General features: G+C 38.1%; 1 protein-coding gene across 1 annotated transcript in view; it reads right to left on the bottom strand.

The window, feature by feature from the left end:
* LOC104166083 (ankyrin repeat and KH domain-containing protein 1-like) overlaps window positions 1–16,719 on the bottom strand; it is a gene marked incomplete at its 3' end in the record, with an annotated part of 48,973 nt that extends 32,254 nt beyond the window's left edge. Inside the window, 2 exon segments of the mRNA XM_009705904.1 lie at window positions 8,453–8,606; window positions 16,654–16,719. Of these exon segments, the coding sequence (XP_009704206.1) occupies window positions 8,453–8,606; window positions 16,654–16,719 (220 nt within the window).
* Between the last annotated feature and the right edge of the window lie 1,744 nt (window positions 16,720–18,463).

Raw genomic sequence — 18,463 nt, 5'->3', positions numbered from 1 at the left:
AATTTGGAGTAACAAGCTACAAAGAACAGAGATCACATAGAGAGACTCCAGAGGAGAACAAGAGCAGATGAAAGTCTAAATAATGTGAGTTAAGAGCAGAGAAAGATATGATGTTATTGGAGGGAGGGGGGAGAGAGAGAATTGAGGAAGATAACGGTCTGCAAGTCAGTTCTAAGGATGGTTGCATTGAAAAATGGAACACTGAACTTTGAAATGATGCATAAAACAAGCAGCCAAAGCAACTCCACTAAAAAAAAAAGCCAGTTGCTTTATTACGACAACTTTTTTGCTTCCCTTGTGAGGCTCTTCCAAAGCAGTTTAGTGCCCCATTCACCCCCAAGTTACTAATTTCAGCATGTATAACTGAAGACTGATAACTCAAAAACCTTCTCATCCTAAGGACTGCAGTTGGCTTGGCATGCTGTGGAGCCTCCAGCACTGGAGATAGTTTGTCTAACCAGTTCTTAAAGCCACCCGTCAGGAATGGCAAAAGCACAGCCGAATTTGCCTGGAGAGAAGGAAGAGGAGGAGATAAAACCACATCCAGACCTATTTTTCAAAAAGTTTTAAGAAGCTGTACAGAATTTGAGGAAAAGGTGATGGCTAAATGACAAGTTAGTAACTGCTGATTTCGAGATAATGCTTTGTTACACAGGGAAAAAAGTCGTTACAGAACTGCATTGTGCCTTTTGTTCCCACCGCAAGTATTTTCTTGATGGATAAACAAGGATAAATTTGTGCAATGCAATAACTTTTTTTTTTAAAGTTTCCTAGTATGTGTTGAATCCTCAAGTATTTAAATACTCCATATTCACAAAGAATATAAACTCCATTTTTGTGCAAAATGCTTAATGTACTACAGCTTGTTTTAAATCAAGAGATTTAAGTTCTTAGCTTTCAAAATAAGGTCTTTAAAAAGGCAGAAAATAATTTATAACAGGCAATGAAGGTGCTCACGCCCTGTTACAAAAAAGTCACTTGCTTCCATAAGTAGAATCAAAGATGAGTGGCAGTATATTTTACATAACTCTATTTTCATGAATCTGATGAAAACTAGCTTGACTTTCTAGAAATAAGCATAATTTCATCATTTATGCTACGCATATACTATATTATCATTTGTTTTCCTACAAACTTGTTTATTGTAATTACTTCCTCAATATACAATAGTAGTATTTTGTCAAAGGTGAGTTACCAATTGAAAAAAGCAACAGATTCACCTGTTACACCATATCCTGTAAAGTATGACTCAATATAATCTGTTGCTTCTGACACTTTAAAAAAAAAATATTTAATAACATTACAAAACAGATAGAAGAACAACGTATTGTAGGTCCACCAACAAGAGCTCAGTTCACTCCTCTCATGCGTCTGGAGACACTCGTCGCAGCACAAACTAGACAGCTTAAGCCCTGCTTCCAATTTAATTATGTGACATCTCACAGTATACTTCCAACCAGCCCCAGAAGGGGTGGCTACACATTCAGATTACCAACCTGACTTACCAGTCTGTCTAGTATGGAGCTAAGTGGCTGGCACTAGTTACTACCACCACACTTCGCCATTAAGTTTCAAAACACAAAAAAAAAGAAAAAAATAAAATTGAAGTCTGAGTGGGGAGATTCAGATCTGATCTTCTGCACACTATGAAGCATTCTCTTAATATTTAAACTCTGTTCCAAACACTTCCAAACTCTGATTTTATCATCATGTGCTAAGGAAACTACATGACTGACAAATGCAGAAAACAATCAAAAATGCAAACTCAAAACCCAAGTCTGTGTAATCAAGTTTTTTTTTTAAATAAACTATTAAGAGAGTCTTCTTCCAGGAGATAAAAGCAAGAGACACAGGCTTTTCCACTTGCTCACTCCTTCCTCACTCTCCTGATGTGCTTAGGGAGAAGAGTTACTTTTGATGAACTCAAACTTGCAAGGGTAGCAACTGCTTCACTTCACAAGGTTAGCATCTATGCTCCCCTCTTTCAGGGGTATCGCAAAGAAAGATCATACCAGTAGCCATCTGTTTAGAGAGAAAGCATGCATATGAATGAAACACAGGGACACAAAAAAATACCATACCACACTCAAATAAGATACATTCTATGGTAAGACATTTGGGTCAACAGCAATATTTACCAGATATTAGCTTTAAGCGACCTGTGGTTTGAGCTAGTGTTCTATTTTTTTTCTGTACCTGATTAATATCACAGACCCACATAAGTAGCTTACCTGCAATATTGCTACACAATACCTTTATTTACCAACTCTAGCACAAATCTCAAGACAACTAAAATAAAAGCTTGCTTCAATGTACTGTAGACAAACAAGAGCCTTACTAGCTGTCCCACAACAGACCCCTTGTAGCCTGTGAGGGGTACCAGCTCCTCAGTACAGACCACAGTGCTACAAAGCCAGCTCTGAGCTGATGGCCAGCAGTAGCACAAAGCCCAGTGTAAGCTTCTGCACCCCACTGCAAAGCCTGAACATAATTATTTTCACTTTGATGGATGAAGGAACATACACGTAAACAAAAAAACTAAAAAGAAAAAAAAAAGCAGGATCTCCTCTTGGTACAGGCTAAATTCCATCTCAATTCAGGCATTACATCGGACTTTCGATAAAGCACTGCTGCTTTTTTTTTGCTGAAACCCTCCCTACTTTCCTTCTTTGGCTGAGACTACTCCAAGCACTAATACAATAAGAAGTCCTGAAAACAATACTGAATGGAAAAAGTTTTGAACCAGGAATAACCCTAGATTGGAACAGGAGAGCAAAGGGGATTTTATCTTGCAGAAGGATCCAACTTGCATGAAAAATAAAATATGGCAGAAATAAAATAGAAAGAAGTAGAGTTAATAAAAAAATATACATCCAGGACTTTGGAAAAAATCATGTTAAAAGGAGAATTGCACAAGTTGTTTATGGTACGGTCGTGAAGCACTGGCTGATTAACTATGATTACCTCTGAGATTATATACAGACAGGGGTGTGTGTATGTATATACATATATATAAAAAAATATGCAGACAATTTAAGAGATTGAGGAGTACTCTGGCCAGTTTTAATACTTCACAAATTAAAAAGTTTAACTTCTTGTCTTGTCTCTTCCCACTCCCCATCTCTGCTGAAGAAGAGTTAAAATTTCAGAATCATCTTTGCCAAAGAATTCCAAAAAGCATAATGTTCAGATCTGGTAAATTAACTTAGCTCTCTGACTCCTAAAAGCATCAATTTAAGTGTTACGACAATGAAACTGTTCTTCACAGCAAAATCCAACTGAAAAAGAGCCAAAAAAATATGAAGCTAGTACATTTAACGCACTTTCAAAGTATGGAAGTTAATTTGACTAAGAGCAGGATTAGACTAGACTTTTTCCTAATTTAAAAGCCTACTATATTAGAAAAATATTTAAATCATGCAAAACTTCAGAGAAATATAGTATTAATAATTCAATTACATGCATAAAATTCAGTTTATCCAAGTCACTCAAAGGCACAACACATCTGTATGTTTCACATACCATATATTCCTTCCCACTCTGAATCTTTAGATGGTGAAGAAAGAAAATGAGCAAGTCACTAAAATGTGCCAGTATCTCAAAAGGCAAAAGCTTTCCAGTTAACAAGAGAGTGGTGATTTTAGTAGTAGTACAGCTTTGATCTCTAAAGAAACACCTAGAATGAGGCCTATTTGAACTTTCTTAATGAAAACTGTTTCACTTATTTGATCCATATACTGTGTCCATGTAACACCAAGTATTTCAGATCGGATCAAATTAGGGTGAAAAGACGTTCTTGGTTTAAAAAAAATAATAATAAAAAAATCAGTCAAAAGAGTTGGACTGAGGTGAGACTTTTGCCACGTGGAAGGCGGCTAAACACACTTCAAATTTGATATTGCTACATTTTTACAATAAAGTTCCATCTTTGCTCAAATTCCAGCAACGCGCTCTCAGATTCCCCCCAATAAATACTCTCTTTTTCTTTTTTTATTCAAGAACACCAATACAGATCTAGAAATGTATTTGTTACCTTCCACGAGCACAGAGGTGCAGCCACTAGATTGACAAACATGAACCGTCCATTTTCTGTAGCCTTCTACAGTTTGAAAATAGAGCTTGGATAACTCTTCAGAGGTTAAGTTTCTAATAGATTAGATGCCCATCTCCATTTATATCACAAGTCACTCATCAGCACTACAAAACACCAGATCCACACATGAATCTTACTGATCATAAACAACATGATCAAATAATTTATCTAGCCCAGTCTCTGACACTTTCCAAGGGGCGTCTCTGATGCAGGATGAAAGCAAGCCATGCATCTTTTGAACTGTTCTTTTAGACCACGGCTCAGTCCCCAGTAGTGCTGGATCACAGGTCTCTCTTGTCACATTCAAGGCCTCTAATGTTGGGGGAAACAAATATAATTTACCTTATTTTAATCAAAAAAACACTTGCTGTTAGTGAATAATGAATGGGTTTGGTCATATCACAAAAAAAAAAGCTGGTTTGGTCGATAGCTTGGCAAGTGAGTAAATATAGAGAGATATCTACACTCACTGGAAAGCATTCAATTTTACAATTGCTGAATCTCACTCTATGCTTTCAGTTTATCCTAAAGCAGGCAGATTTTATCTGGGCCCATTCATATTTTGACCTGTGTTTTGTATTTCCACTAAGTAGGTGATTACTTCCACTTTTTGCCTTCCCCGGTTCCAGACTACACAACCCATTCCCCGTCCCCCATCCTACTAGCTTTCGAAAAAGCAGCATCAGGCCCTCACGCCTGAATCAACTACTGAAATTCATCAGGTATTAACAGACACTTACTATTAAAACTAGATTTCTCTTTCACCATTTACACTGCACTTAATCCTCCAAAGTCTCAAATGCACCAAACCATCTACATGAGGACCTCTAGTCACCTTTAATCCTTTATTTCAACAGAAAAGAAGGATGCATATAATCCTGCTCCCTGATTGAACGTAAGGATGGGCTACTCACATCTGTTTCATTAAGCAAGCCCTTGGCTGAACATGATTCCTCTCCAAAATACCCTGACTTTCCTCATAAGGCTCTTTATAAACAGTAGTAGGAGTTATGAAGAACTCACTGCAAACAAAACTCCTCCCTGTGTAGATATTCAACAGGAATATCAAGTGCTCCAATGCTAGATGAAAAGTTTCTCTACCACTTTCCTCTGCATCTGCTTTTTTGAAACTTCATTGTCCAAAGGATAAAGGCACCTGAGCTATTTCCTCAAGTTAAAAATGAGCTCAGTAACATTCTATGTCACATCCCAGAAAACTCAGCAAAACCACGCTGAAACACTACAAACAGGGCATTTTAACCGCAGGGATTAACATTTTGACATTTTACAACTTCCTGTGAAATTCTGTGTTTTGGGTGCAGAATACACCAAATAGGCACCTGGGATTTCTATTTGACCCCATGCGTCAACCAACACCTTTCTCTATCCTCTTTAAGACACAACCTGTAGTCCAGAAAGAGGACTGCACTACATAAGCAAGTCATTTTCCCCTCTTGATGCCTATAAAAGGTGGGACCAGAAAAATTAAATCAGCTTTAACCTGTCAAACTGCCCAACTTTTTGGAGGCCAGTTTGCCCTTTTAAGAATATGTGTTGAGGGACCCATGGAGGAACCAGCCAAGAAGAGCAAGAGCTCTGAACGCTATAACCATTCAGTCACAGTAGCAAAGAGCTCTCAACCTCCAGCAGTCAACTACTGTCCCTAAAAGAGAAATTTAAGAGGTAACCTTACTGAAGGTCCACAAAAGAACCATGACTCTTCAGAGCTGGAATTTTATTTTAAGAAATCAACAGTGCCCTAATTAACAGTGGAGCTGAATGTATCTAGTGCAGAACATGAATCCACTGCTAGAATACTAAGAATCTCTTTAATTACATTGTGAAAATGGAAACATCTCCAAACAGTATGGTTCTCTTTGCATAGGTTATTTTACCCAGAAATCCCTTCTTTGCTATCAGGAGTCAACCTGAAGGTAAGTATACAAAAGACTTGGTTTGTTTAGGATAACTTCCCAAAAAACAGGATTGAGTTGTTTTAATTTATCTTCGATTTCTGAAGATGAAAGCAAGTCATATGTACAATGTTCATAGAACAGTGAAGTCTCTCAGTCTTCAGAATGTAAAACTAGCTTTTTTGTGAAATAACACAATCACTGACAGTTGTTTAAAGATAGTTGTTCATTAACAAAGTGCCTGTGCTTTGCTTAAACGGATTACAGCAGGAAGCATGGTTCTCCAAACTAAAGCTAATCAGTCAAGTTTTCAGAGGACCTAGAAACATATGGAATCTAACCGCTGATTATGTGCACACATATATGTACGTATGGCTACACTTGCTGCCATGTTAAGGGGGCGAGGCACAAGCTTCTTGCTAGATATGGAAACCACATCAGACAAGGCCATAGCTAAACTACTTGTTCGAGCAATAGTTTTGCCATCTACTTTTGCAAGCTATCCGTAATGCTGGGGACTAAAACCTGACTAAAATAGCAGGAGAAATCACTTTGTATCATTTTATCGTTTGGCAAAACCAAGTTCCAACACTAGGCTGCTTTGTTTGTTGCCATCATGGAGACCTAGAAGCTCACTTAAGGTGAGAAAGGGTATTTTCAGCCAAACCAGACAGAGAAATCCAGTGAAGATATTAGAATATCTCCCAGAAACACTAGCTTCTTTTTCAATCACTTTCAAATTATGGTTTTTATTAATTAAACTATCAGATTCTCAGTGTCTCCTTTAGGTTAGCCTAATGATGTTTTTAGTGTTCAAATTCACAGTGGAAAAGACAAGTACTGCATAACTAGAGGACTTGCTCAAGAGTGTTTTCAGTCTTTTGATTTCACACATTCATAAAGTGGCATTAATTTTGTTCAGTCTTCTTAGAGAGTGCTTTTTTTGGGGGGGACTCCATCTCCCTCTTTTTTTGATTTGCTCTTCTTTCCAGATTCTTTCTGTTCTGCTCTTTTTCCTATATTCCTACTCCAAGCACTTGGGGAATCAAAGCATGGAAACCTCAGATTAAAAACAAATCATCTAATCCTGTGGACAAATGGCCAAATACTGCTTAGAAATCTAAAGAAAACATTCTCACAGGCATTACAAGAAGCAATGGTACCTCTCAGACTTGTTAAATACCGTGAAACCATTTTGAACAATGCAAGCCTAGATGTATGCACATACCTCAGAGACTCACTGCCCTCGTAACACCAGCCATCAGTCATCTCCACTGACAATTTCTAAAGCTAGCAATAGGTTTTAGGACACACCAGTCATCAGGTACATGAGAGAAACTGAAACAGATTTACATTTTTAAAAGTGCTTAAAAGTTACTCAAATTCTCTTAATGTCCGGAGTATCCCAGGAACAGTCTAACTTAACTGCAAAGCAAAGTCTGGTCCCCAAGAGTTACATCAGGTTAAAATAATTTTAGGGGACCACCTTTAATTAGGCTGCTGCAACTTTCTGCTGACAAAAGCTAAGTTACACTGTAATCAGTTGGGTTTTTTTCTAATTCAAAATGCAAAGAGAACCCAAAGCCTGAGTCCCTTGCCCCCTTTGCTTCCTCAGAAAGTTCTCCTTTAAGACTAAGCTTTACATCTAAGCACCTGCAAATAAATGCTATGTTATCTAGCTCTTAAGTGTGTTCAAAGTTAAAGTCTGAAAACTCCAATTTCAGCACACTACTACTAGTCTGAGTATGCACTCATAATGATCAAACAGGATTTGTTTCAAAGCAGGGTTTTTACATCTTTTTGTTCTTCGAATTTTGAAGCTGACAATTTTCAAGTCCATTGCAAACACCCAAGTCACAAACTTAGAAAGACCTAAATCAATCAAGCTTTCACTATGAAAGTAACAAATGTAGTGGCACTATGTTCACTATCATGAACACAAATTCAGTGGCACTATCTAGTCTGGTTCCAAAACATGAAAGTGAAATATGTATTTTCCAACACTCATATCTCAGAACTAGAGAACGGAAAAATATTTTTGTGAAAGTCAAAACAGAGAAAGATCTATTTCACCTGTAAATTTCTGCAATAATGAATTAATAATTATATACTAACCAAAGCAGCAGAAAAAAATAAGGTCATTTTAGCATGTCTACTTTCTTCCATTCTCTCTCCTTTAATCCTCCCTCTGATAACACATGTAATCTCATCTGGTCAATGAAATACCATTTAATTCAAATTAACTTTTCTAACTTTGTATGTACAGAAAGAGTGGACCAAGCAACCCTCGACACCTGTACGAATTATGAGCTTGTTTTCCATGTTCTGCTCCCCAACATCATGGTAAATTTCCAGACTTGCAAATATTTCACTAGTGTCAAAATTTACAGGTTGCCAGATCTGTGCGCAAGTTAAGTTCAGAAAAAAAACTATACAAAGAAAGTACCTGCTGCCTCCAGTAAGGCTTCTAGTCTTGCTTGTGTTTCTGGATCCACAGTTCTCAAGTCCCCACCTTCTGCAGCACTCGATAAGAATAACTCCGACGTGGTTTTAAGTACTGGGTTATCAAGATCTTCTTGGTCCAAAATAAATGATTCAACCTGTTTGTCAAGTTAGAGAAATAATTTTACCATTTTTGAAGTTTTATACTAAAACATTAGAAAAAACACAAAAATAATTTAACTGTACTGTCATGATCATGTTTTAACTCTACAGATTATAGGACACAACCATAAAAATCATCTGGTCAACTCACTGAAAAAGTAGTTGAAATCACAAAAGAAAAAGCTCTACATGAAGAACAGTTTATTGTAAAAATTACAATTAACAAGATCTTAAACTACAGCAAGAGCAACTGAGATTAAATACTGAAAAAAATGTCACGCATGTTTGGACAGTTAACCACCAAAATAGACTGCCAGAAGAGGCTGTAGCATCTTTGTGACCAGAAGTTTGTCTACCTTGTTATTAAAAAAAGTCATCAGACTTTGGTATAGCTGAATCTATCTGAGAGCCAGGGAGGGACTGAATGGTTTCCCAAGATACTTTTCAGTTCTATTTTAAAAGTAATTTCAACTAATGTAGCACAAGGATTTTGTTTGTTTTGAGTAGAAACACGATAGTTGACTAAACGTCAAAAACAAACCATCTGTTTCCAAGCTGGCACTTAGCATTAACCCAGTCATTAATGTTTTCTAGACAAGAACAGATACGTAGAACAATTAAGCAAGCAGGTATTCCAACTGAGCAGCAATAATGCTGTCCCACCAGTGGCCCACATGATCTCCAAATACAAGCTCATGGAATTACTCAACATAACACAGCGTAGTTTTATGACAGTTTGCCAGAGTAAACAAGGAGGATACCTGACTCATACTCTAATGAGAGTAGAACTACATTTCAGAATCTGTCCCAAAGTCAGACACAGTTTCCTCTATTTTCAGTAATATTTTAAAATAAAAACACTATTTCATAGTTAGACATTATCTGTTCAACACTATTAGTGTATTAAATATGCTGTAGAAAGGAGACATGCTCGTTATACAACCATTGCTGCCTTTTCCCACTTCACAGCCCAGTCTCATCTTCTTTTCTCTGCTTTCCCCTAATATATCCCCCTATCTTTTTCATGCCAGCAGTAAACTATCATAACGTTCAGCCCTATCACACAACACTCCACAACATCTTAACGAAGGGACAGTTTATACTTTAAAAAAAAAATCAAATCAGGCCATCTGCAAATTCATTAAGTGCCCCATTGTGTGAACAGCAGTCTGGAGAGCTACATAGAGCACTGCTATTCAAGAGCAACTTGTGTTAACTTCTTCCCCTTTTTTGATATGTAAATGTTCTGTAACATTATATCCTGGTGTCCAAGTCAATTCGTGGGTGCTCAGTAAAATGCAGCGCTAATATATGAATACAATGGGCATCAGGGAGAAAGAGGGGCTTTTAGGAACATAGAATACGAGTTCCATATCTCCATGGATATGCATGATATTGGCTAGCGTACAGGTATTTTATCTTGTGTGCCAAGGCACAAATACTAACGTTAAGACAGCAGACTATGACTTAGGGCTTGAAGAAGGAAGATTTCGAGATTAGTGTAGACAGCGGTCCTAAAAATAAGAGAACTATCACTGTGAGAAAGAGTTGAACATTAAACAAGCAGAAAATTAGTGACCTAAACCAGTGATATACTTTTTTACTACAAAGAAAGAAGAGCCGTTTACAACTCCCAGCAAAATGTATCCCTACAGTAAGACTCCGCTCTGTAGAACTCAAATTCCAGGTTATGTCCATCTAGCCAGTTTAAGGACTCCCTGCTGGCATAAGCTCTAATGCAAAACTGACATCTGGAAAAATTCACTCTTATCCACAGGAGTACTTCAGGGGTTTTCATTTTCTCCCCAAGTGTTCACAAGGTATTCTGCCTCACCAATATGCTAGAAATATTATTCTTATTGGAACAATGTTTATGTGATGGGGTGATGAGCAGAAAATCCCACTGTGTGCATAAGTGACTATTGGTTATATACAGTTGAGAACTACAGACAAAAAAAATGATATTACGTGCTAACGGACTTTTTTTTTTCTTTTCAATTACACCACTAAATTTAACAGCAGTCCTCCCTTTTGAAGACATACCAAAAGGGGTAAAAATGCTACCTACCAATGAAGCAACCACACTTAGGAACAACAAATACTGCAGAAACGTTGGAAGTGGCTTCTGGGAAGCCTTAACTTTCAGCCTCAGGAACAGTCAGACAACACCCAGGCAAAGGTAAGCACATCAGCCTTGCATCAACCTTCTTCAGCCACTGCAAGTTTTAAAACTTCATTTTGTGACACTTCAGTAAAGACATGGATCGTTTTATCCCCCAACTGCTGCCATCCCAAGCTCACTTGTACATATTTAGAGGACACTACCTGAAAGAATATACCTCTTGAATCTAAATGAGTTTTAATTCACCATTCACAAATACTCTACCAACTCGCATGGAACTTCTCTCTCCCCAACAGGAAGTTTTCCTTACAGGAACATCTAAAAAAGTCCGGGTTTTTTTAACATCGATTACGCAAACACTGCTTATTAAAGTGAGTTACAAATACAGCTTTTACTTAGAGTACATGCTGGGTAGTATTGGTGCAGTCTGTTTTCACCACTCTTTTCAACTCTTACTGCTCTTCTTTAGGTTTGCAACTGTACTTCCAGAGACCTCACACATTTAAGGTCTCACACAAAAATCTTGTTTCATATACAGTATTTTCATCTTAGTTCTATATCACAGCAAGAAAAGGCAGGGGCTTTCATTATTTCTGCACATGGTGAGCATCACTTTTCAGTTTTTGTTTTGATTTTTAGTAAGAGTTTAATAACATAATCACAATACAAATCTAACTTGAGTGTGAAAATACTGAAAATCCATATGCAAAATGTTAAAACAACTGTACCACTGCCACTCTCCCAGAACAAGTTTCAATGCATTTTCAAGTCAGAACATCTGACATTTCTGTAAATCAATGCTGTTTCTCATAAAGGTAAGGCTAAAGAGGATGAACAGTTGGATACCTTATCACGAATAGCAGAGTAAGAAATTATCTAATCAACCAGATGTTTCTTGTGAATGGAAGAGACCTGCAATGATCACACATTAATAATATTTTTTTTTTTAAATTAAAAAAAAAAAATCGAACTACCCCAAATATATCAAACAAATCTTACCTTTTAAACTAACCAAAAAAAACCCCCACGTTATAAAAAGAAAAAAGAAAACAAACAAACAAAAACCCAAACAGTTTTCCTGTCAGCATTCCTGGAAGACTTAATACACTGCTCATGTGGCAAAATTTAGGCACTCTGCTCTATCCTAATCAGATCTGCAGCAAAGTGATAGAGTAACCAGTCACTATGCTATTTTTGGATTATTTTGCAAGCTGCTTTGGGCAGTTAATAAGCATCTTATTTGGCAAGGCTCCTTAGGAACACATGGATTCAAGACATTATTCTAACTGCGAAAACAATTGCAACTAAGAATAATTCCCAAACAAAAACAAAAAAAAAGCTGCTGGCTGCATAGGACCTGAGGACAGGGCGCTGAACATCAGCGTGCTTCACTACATCGTCATGTTTCATGCTCATCCACAGGAATCACGGACCTTTCCTGAAGTTCGGCCAAGGACTGCAGCAGTCTCACAGCTCTGCAGATCCAGTTACACCACTGGTTCCTCCCTCCATAGCATCTACATTCATAGCTATTTGAACTCAACTACATCAGTATTTATATGTTAATACCATGATTAAGTTTACCTCAGGTCAGGGGTATGTAAAGGCTCACTTTGCAAGCACTAACCTCACAACTAACATCAGCAATTCTTGCAAGATTGACAATGACATACAGGGCTAGAAACACATTTCTAATATTAAAGTCTAAATTGATCTTTCCTATGTTACACTACTGCAAAAAAAAGTACTTTTCCCAGAATAACCCAGACCTGCTCACAAATAGCCTGTTACCGACATAGGCTACAGACGATGGAAAAGCTTCCTATTGTGAGTATTCCCTCCTCCTCCTGCAGGCAAGGGCAGCAGCAGAGATAGCTCGTTCCACCTTCTTCCATTTGTGCCAAACTAGTCCTTCTGGGAAGATTATCCTTACAAAAAGCGTTGATAGGAAAGAGAAAGCTGCTATTAAATAATTTCCTTTAACTTGCATTTTTCCAGATACACCCTGAGCTACAAACACTTTTCTGGGGTGACAATACTCCTTGCTGTGTGTTTGTAGAACATCTACAAATAATGAGGACCGGAGTCCTTGTCTGGGACTCCTAAAATCCTATTTATTATGCAAATAAACGACTACCTGGTTTTCTCTTCTTTGTTAGGTGACCTTTCCTAATTATTTCTATAACAATTCCATTTGAACATATGTCTACATACATCTGAATATATGCAGATGGACCTTGACTTCCTTAAGTCTAATACAGGTCTGTAGATCAGGCCAAAAGTTCATGCCTGTGAAGTTGAAATAGATCACCTATATTTAAACTATTTTCATTCCATAATTGTCAAGATGTGCAACACTGTATTAGGATCACACTAGGAAGATATTGTGGTTTTGTCTAAACCCAACCTCTGACAGTTTATGTTGTCATGTCCGTTATTACACTGAACACCCATATCTGATTACTACTTGTAATCCTGCTCTGAAAGTTTTGGGGAATACTGATAGGATATCAGATACCATAATACTAAGTTAAGGCTGAAAATGAGTTTGTATTTCAAACTTTACATCAAACCCCTTTATCTTCCACATATACAGAATGTCAGCTTTAAAACTATTAAAAATAATTATTCCAAGGAGAAAATAAAGTGAAGGACTTTGTCACTGACGTGGCATTCTTAGGAGCTTCCTGCGACAAGCACACCACTACATCCCTGCTGTAGACTCTTCACACCAGCAAAAGGCCCAGTTTTGGTTCACTCTAAGATGTACTTTTCAACACTGTCCCCCCTCCCCCCCCCAACCCAGCCATGTCAGTCAAACATTTTTGTACCTACCTAGGGTACCTCCTGGCATTACTATTTCAGTTTGAAGAAATGGTGTAAAGGAAGAGGAAAAAAACCACATATGAATGAGGGTATTTTCACAAAAGCTTTCAGTGGCACCTCAGTACGCGGCCCTTTCTTGGCAGTTCAAAGAGCAAGACAGTAAAACATTTCAGAGAAGTACTTCACTCAGTACATAGGAACATATAGTCAATGTCAACAACAATTCAGACATAATTATTTACAGAAGACCATACCCACTTTGTCAGGCTTGAACTGTAATTTCTGACCATAGTTTCTTCAACCAAAAAAAGTTCCAGCTCAAAACAACGGAAGCCACTAAGATCTGTGAACAGCCTAGAGATCAGCTACCAGTGCTGGCCCTAGGGATCTTATGATTACAAAGTATCCTAATGACCCAGCGGAGTTAAAGGGTGCTTGGGGGCATCACCACCTCCACAGAGAAAGCATAAAGTATCTGAAGCATCATTTCCAGTCACTGCTCATCTTGTGACAAGTAAGGCAGCTATCAGACACTGTCATGGGGTGATTTAACACATCAAAAAGGGAGAAAACTCGGGGAGAGGAGTAAACAATTTTCTACCACTTTACTGAATTTCATGGACTTACAAAGGGGTCTGATAAGCTGGAACACCATTTTTCTGCAAAGAGCAAGGCATTAGATCAGCTCAGCTCCCTGCAAGGCTACAAACCTGACAATCCCCCACATTCACACAGAGATGTTGGTACCTGCCCTCCACCTTTGCTTAAGAGTCTACAACAGCAGTTTTGTAGGCAGCAAATTAGATTGGGAGGGTCCGGGAAAGGAGGGGTGCAAATACATTTAGCTCTGATTACAATAGGAAGTTGACTAACTTGAAGCAGCATTATCTAAACAACAACTTCTATTCCAGTATACATTAAGCAATTATCAGATAATGAAACAAGCTACAGGATTCGGGCTGTGGTAAATTCATTTCAAAACACAGGTTCATTTTGCAAACACTGCTATAGATACAATGTGAATAAAGACAGACACTACTTTATGCTTTGTCACTGGAGACAAGGAAAGCATCCCTCACATCCAGCACAGACCAGAAGTCTGACATTCATGTATTAAACTGTGCTGTATTTTCTTCATGGGTTAGCACATGCTCAAACTGATCTCAGCATTAAGTTAAGCTGACTAAAACGATGGGTGAGACAACCAGCCATGAGAGAGGCCTGACATTTATATGGCTGCTCCTCTCTGCTCAGTCGGCCCCAAAGGATCTCAATCCTGGCACCTCAAATCACTAGTCAGTTCTCAAAATTATAGCTAGTATTTGAAACATATAGATAAAGCAATAAATCGGAATTAATGTTTTATGTGACCACTCTCCCATGCCAGAGATTGTCAATCCTGGGGTTTCAATTTTCTTGCACTAACGTTAAATGCATAAGCAGGCATTCATGAACAAGTGCCTGTCAAATGCCTCACGTAAATTTAACACCTTACCTAATTTCTCTCTTAAGCAACCAACTGACACTAAATATCCTTATGCCAATTTCAGTAGTTTTGAATACTACAAACTACACCTTATCACACGCCTCTGGACAGAGCTGTTTGATTTGTGGTTCTTCCACAAACAAGAAATCTCCAATTCATTTTTATTAAAACACTGTTCTACAACAATAAGCCCAAGACGTAACTGCACCTCCAGTTAATGCTCAAAAAAAACTAAGCCACAGAACACATAGGTTGAGTCCCCTTGGTACAAGAAGCTGCCAACATTAAAAAGTTTCTCTGTATAGCAGGAAAGAAAGCATTACTCATTTCAGTTATTACTGAAAAAAAAAAACCACCTTCTGTTAAAAACCAGCCTGCAGCCATCACACATTCAATATCTTATAAACAAACAATTATAACTAAGTTTTCCTGATGTACAAGAGAATCTTTTGCAGCAAGGAGCTGCCATTTACAGGACTGGAAGAGACAACTGAAGTATATTCAGAATTCACATGAACCCCAGTAAATCAAGCGTTTGTTCTTGACATGTACAGTCTTCATACTGAAGAAAACCATTGAATGGAGATCAGTAAACATTACTAAAATAAGCATCACTTACACTAAGCACTCCTTATTTTCACATATTCTATCTCAGTCCACTCTAAATCATGTTTTCAGTGCTCCACCTTCTCCATGTGCTTTCAGATTCCCTCCTGCTCCCTGTTTTTTGTCTCATAACCCTGCAGAAATAGTCCCTCTTCCTTCCTCACCTCAAACCAAGAAACAGCAGGTGTAACTAATATTCTGATTTACATAACATTCTAACATACATAACAAATATTTATATATAAAACAGAATATATAACAGGATTCCTGCATCAATTCAGCCAGGACTTTCAGGGTGGGATCCCTGCTCAAGTATTAAATCCCAAGCACTAAAACAAAGGAAACTTCAAAACAGAAGATGAACAAATTCATTTGCTTGCTGATGTAAAAGCTCACACCCACCCAAGACGGCAGGCATTCTAAGCCATCTTCTTGGGAATGACCTCTTGTCAATCCACAGGGACACAGTCATTAAAGAAAAAAAACAAAACAAAACAAAACACATACAAGTGGATGTGATGAATGTAGCCCAGTCTAGTAATTCAATAATCTGTTCCCAGGCCAACCTACGTACTTCAGACAGAGAGGGAGTCTCAACATTTGAAGTGACTAATTAACTTATCTAGAGGCTTATACCAAACTAAAAATCATACTGGGTTTTCTGTTATTCTCAGAGCTGATGATGCTAGTGGTAGCTATTTTTTCAAGGCCTGTATAAACAGGTTAGTGCATGCTCTACTAGAGTAACCATGGTCTACAGCAGAAACCATAATGGAACTACTGATCCATCAGTTAGCCATTTAAAAAACTACCATAATGAATAACACAGCAGAGATCCCTAGCTAAAATATGATCCACTGAAAACTCAAGTTGTAGCAGTAAAAGGGCTTTAAAATGTAACTATACTAGAAAAAGAATGAAAATATGTACATTTATATAAGGTATTGAGTTTACCCTAACAAAATCTAAATGTTAAGCATCCACTTCATAGATTCCCTTTTACCCTGGCTACCTTGTCATGCTGAGGACGAACACATGCTTCAAACAGGAGATGCTCTGAAGCCACCATGGTTGAGGCACATGGCTTGGAAGTAGACCATTCAGCCCTGAAAGTTGATCTCCTCTTTTCCTTTGGTTTGAAATATGGCTGATTTACTACCTACCTGCCACAAGACACCATTAGTTTTATTTATGATTTTGGAAAGGGAACAGTTTGACAGGGTTAGGGATTTTTCTAGAAGAATATCTTAATTAATAATCTGTTTTACTGAAGGCATATGAGAGTAACTTATGGACCTAGCTGAAACTTAACGCCCATGAAACGTTAAAACAACTAGAGAGGTGCTTTTCAGTTGGGCCACCGTTCACCAGCCAGTAAAACATCCATTTTTCTACTTGACAAATAAGAAATCATTTTTCCTGCAGGACAGCTACAGACTCAGCAAACTTTCAAAACCTCGTCTGGTCAGAAGAGCCAGCCGCACGTGTTTCTTCTCACTCACCACCAGCATTCTGACAAACACAACATAGTAACTCTACCACGAGTAACACCTCCCAGTCTGGGACACTTCTTCAGGCTTTCGGATGCTTTGGAAGAGCCAAAGATGAAAAGAAGTTTGCAAAAAGTCTGCACAACTGTCTCAAAAGCAAAAGGCAAAAATGAGTAAATGGTCTCATCCCATGAAAAGCAATTAAAAAGTAACAGGATCCAGCACAGGACCAATTCTTTTCTTTATCGTAGAACGGTTTGGGTTGGAAGGAACCTTAAAGACCACCCAGTTCCAACCCCCTGCCATGGGCAGCAACACCTTCCATGAGACCAGGTTGCTCAAAGCCCCATCCAACCTGCTCTTGAACACTTCCAGGGATGGCGCATCCACAACTTCTCTGGGGAACCTATGCCACTGCCTCACCACCCTCATCATGAAGAATTTATTCCTCATCTAAATCTTCCCTCTTCCAGTTTAAAGCCATTGCCCCTTGTCCTATCACTCCATGCCCTTGTAAAAAGTCCCTCTCCCGCTTTCTTGTAGGCCCCTTTAGGTACTGGAAGGCTCCAACATACATAAGCATATATATTATTAACTATAAGGTCTCCCAGGAGCCTTCTCGAGGCTGAACAATCCCATCTCTCTCAGCCTGTCCTCACAGAATGATTTTATGTTTTATGGTAGTAAACATTTTTCTACATGCATTTGAACAGAAGACCCACAATACTGCAAAAACTGAGAAAATTTTCTAGTATTTCATGAACCTTTCAAATAATCAATGTTACCCCAAAAATATTAAGGAGTTGCAAGAGTAAAAGGAAGACATTACCCTCTGATAGGATGCATTTCCATAGGTTTCACCTGCTCAGCATTCCTCCAAAAACATGCATAATAAAACCTCTGCACCTTCACAACAAAAAGGGAGAGCTAGTTATAAGGGGGAGGGGGGGACCAAGAGAAACTACCTATTAATGAGGTATGCCAAAAGGTTAGAGCTCAGACAAGCATATCATCCTAACTAAATGAACCCTTAAATCCAAATACTAATTCACCTGTACCCATTTTTTCCCTCTTATTTAGAGGCAGCATGGTTTTATAACATAGACTGTAATAACAAGGTTGATATAAAAAACAGCATTTATATCACTTGAAAGTTAAACGAATCTTCAGTTTATTGTAGAAGACCAAGGTCATAGGAGGTATCAATGAGAAAGTTTCTATTTAAGACAACACCCCTGAGACCAGGCACTTTTCAAAAACTTCCTAAATTTACAAAAATACTTGACCAAACCATTGATTTCTGAAGTTTTGCTTACAGTATCG

This window comes from Cariama cristata, unplaced genomic scaffold (assembly GCF_000690535.1).
Source record: "Cariama cristata isolate BGI_N322 unplaced genomic scaffold, ASM69053v1 scaffold10420, whole genome shotgun sequence".
Lineage (NCBI taxonomy): Eukaryota > Metazoa > Chordata > Aves > Cariamiformes > Cariamidae > Cariama > Cariama cristata.
Note: the sequence above shows the minus strand (reverse complement) of the source record. Positions and strands in the feature narration are given on the sequence as shown.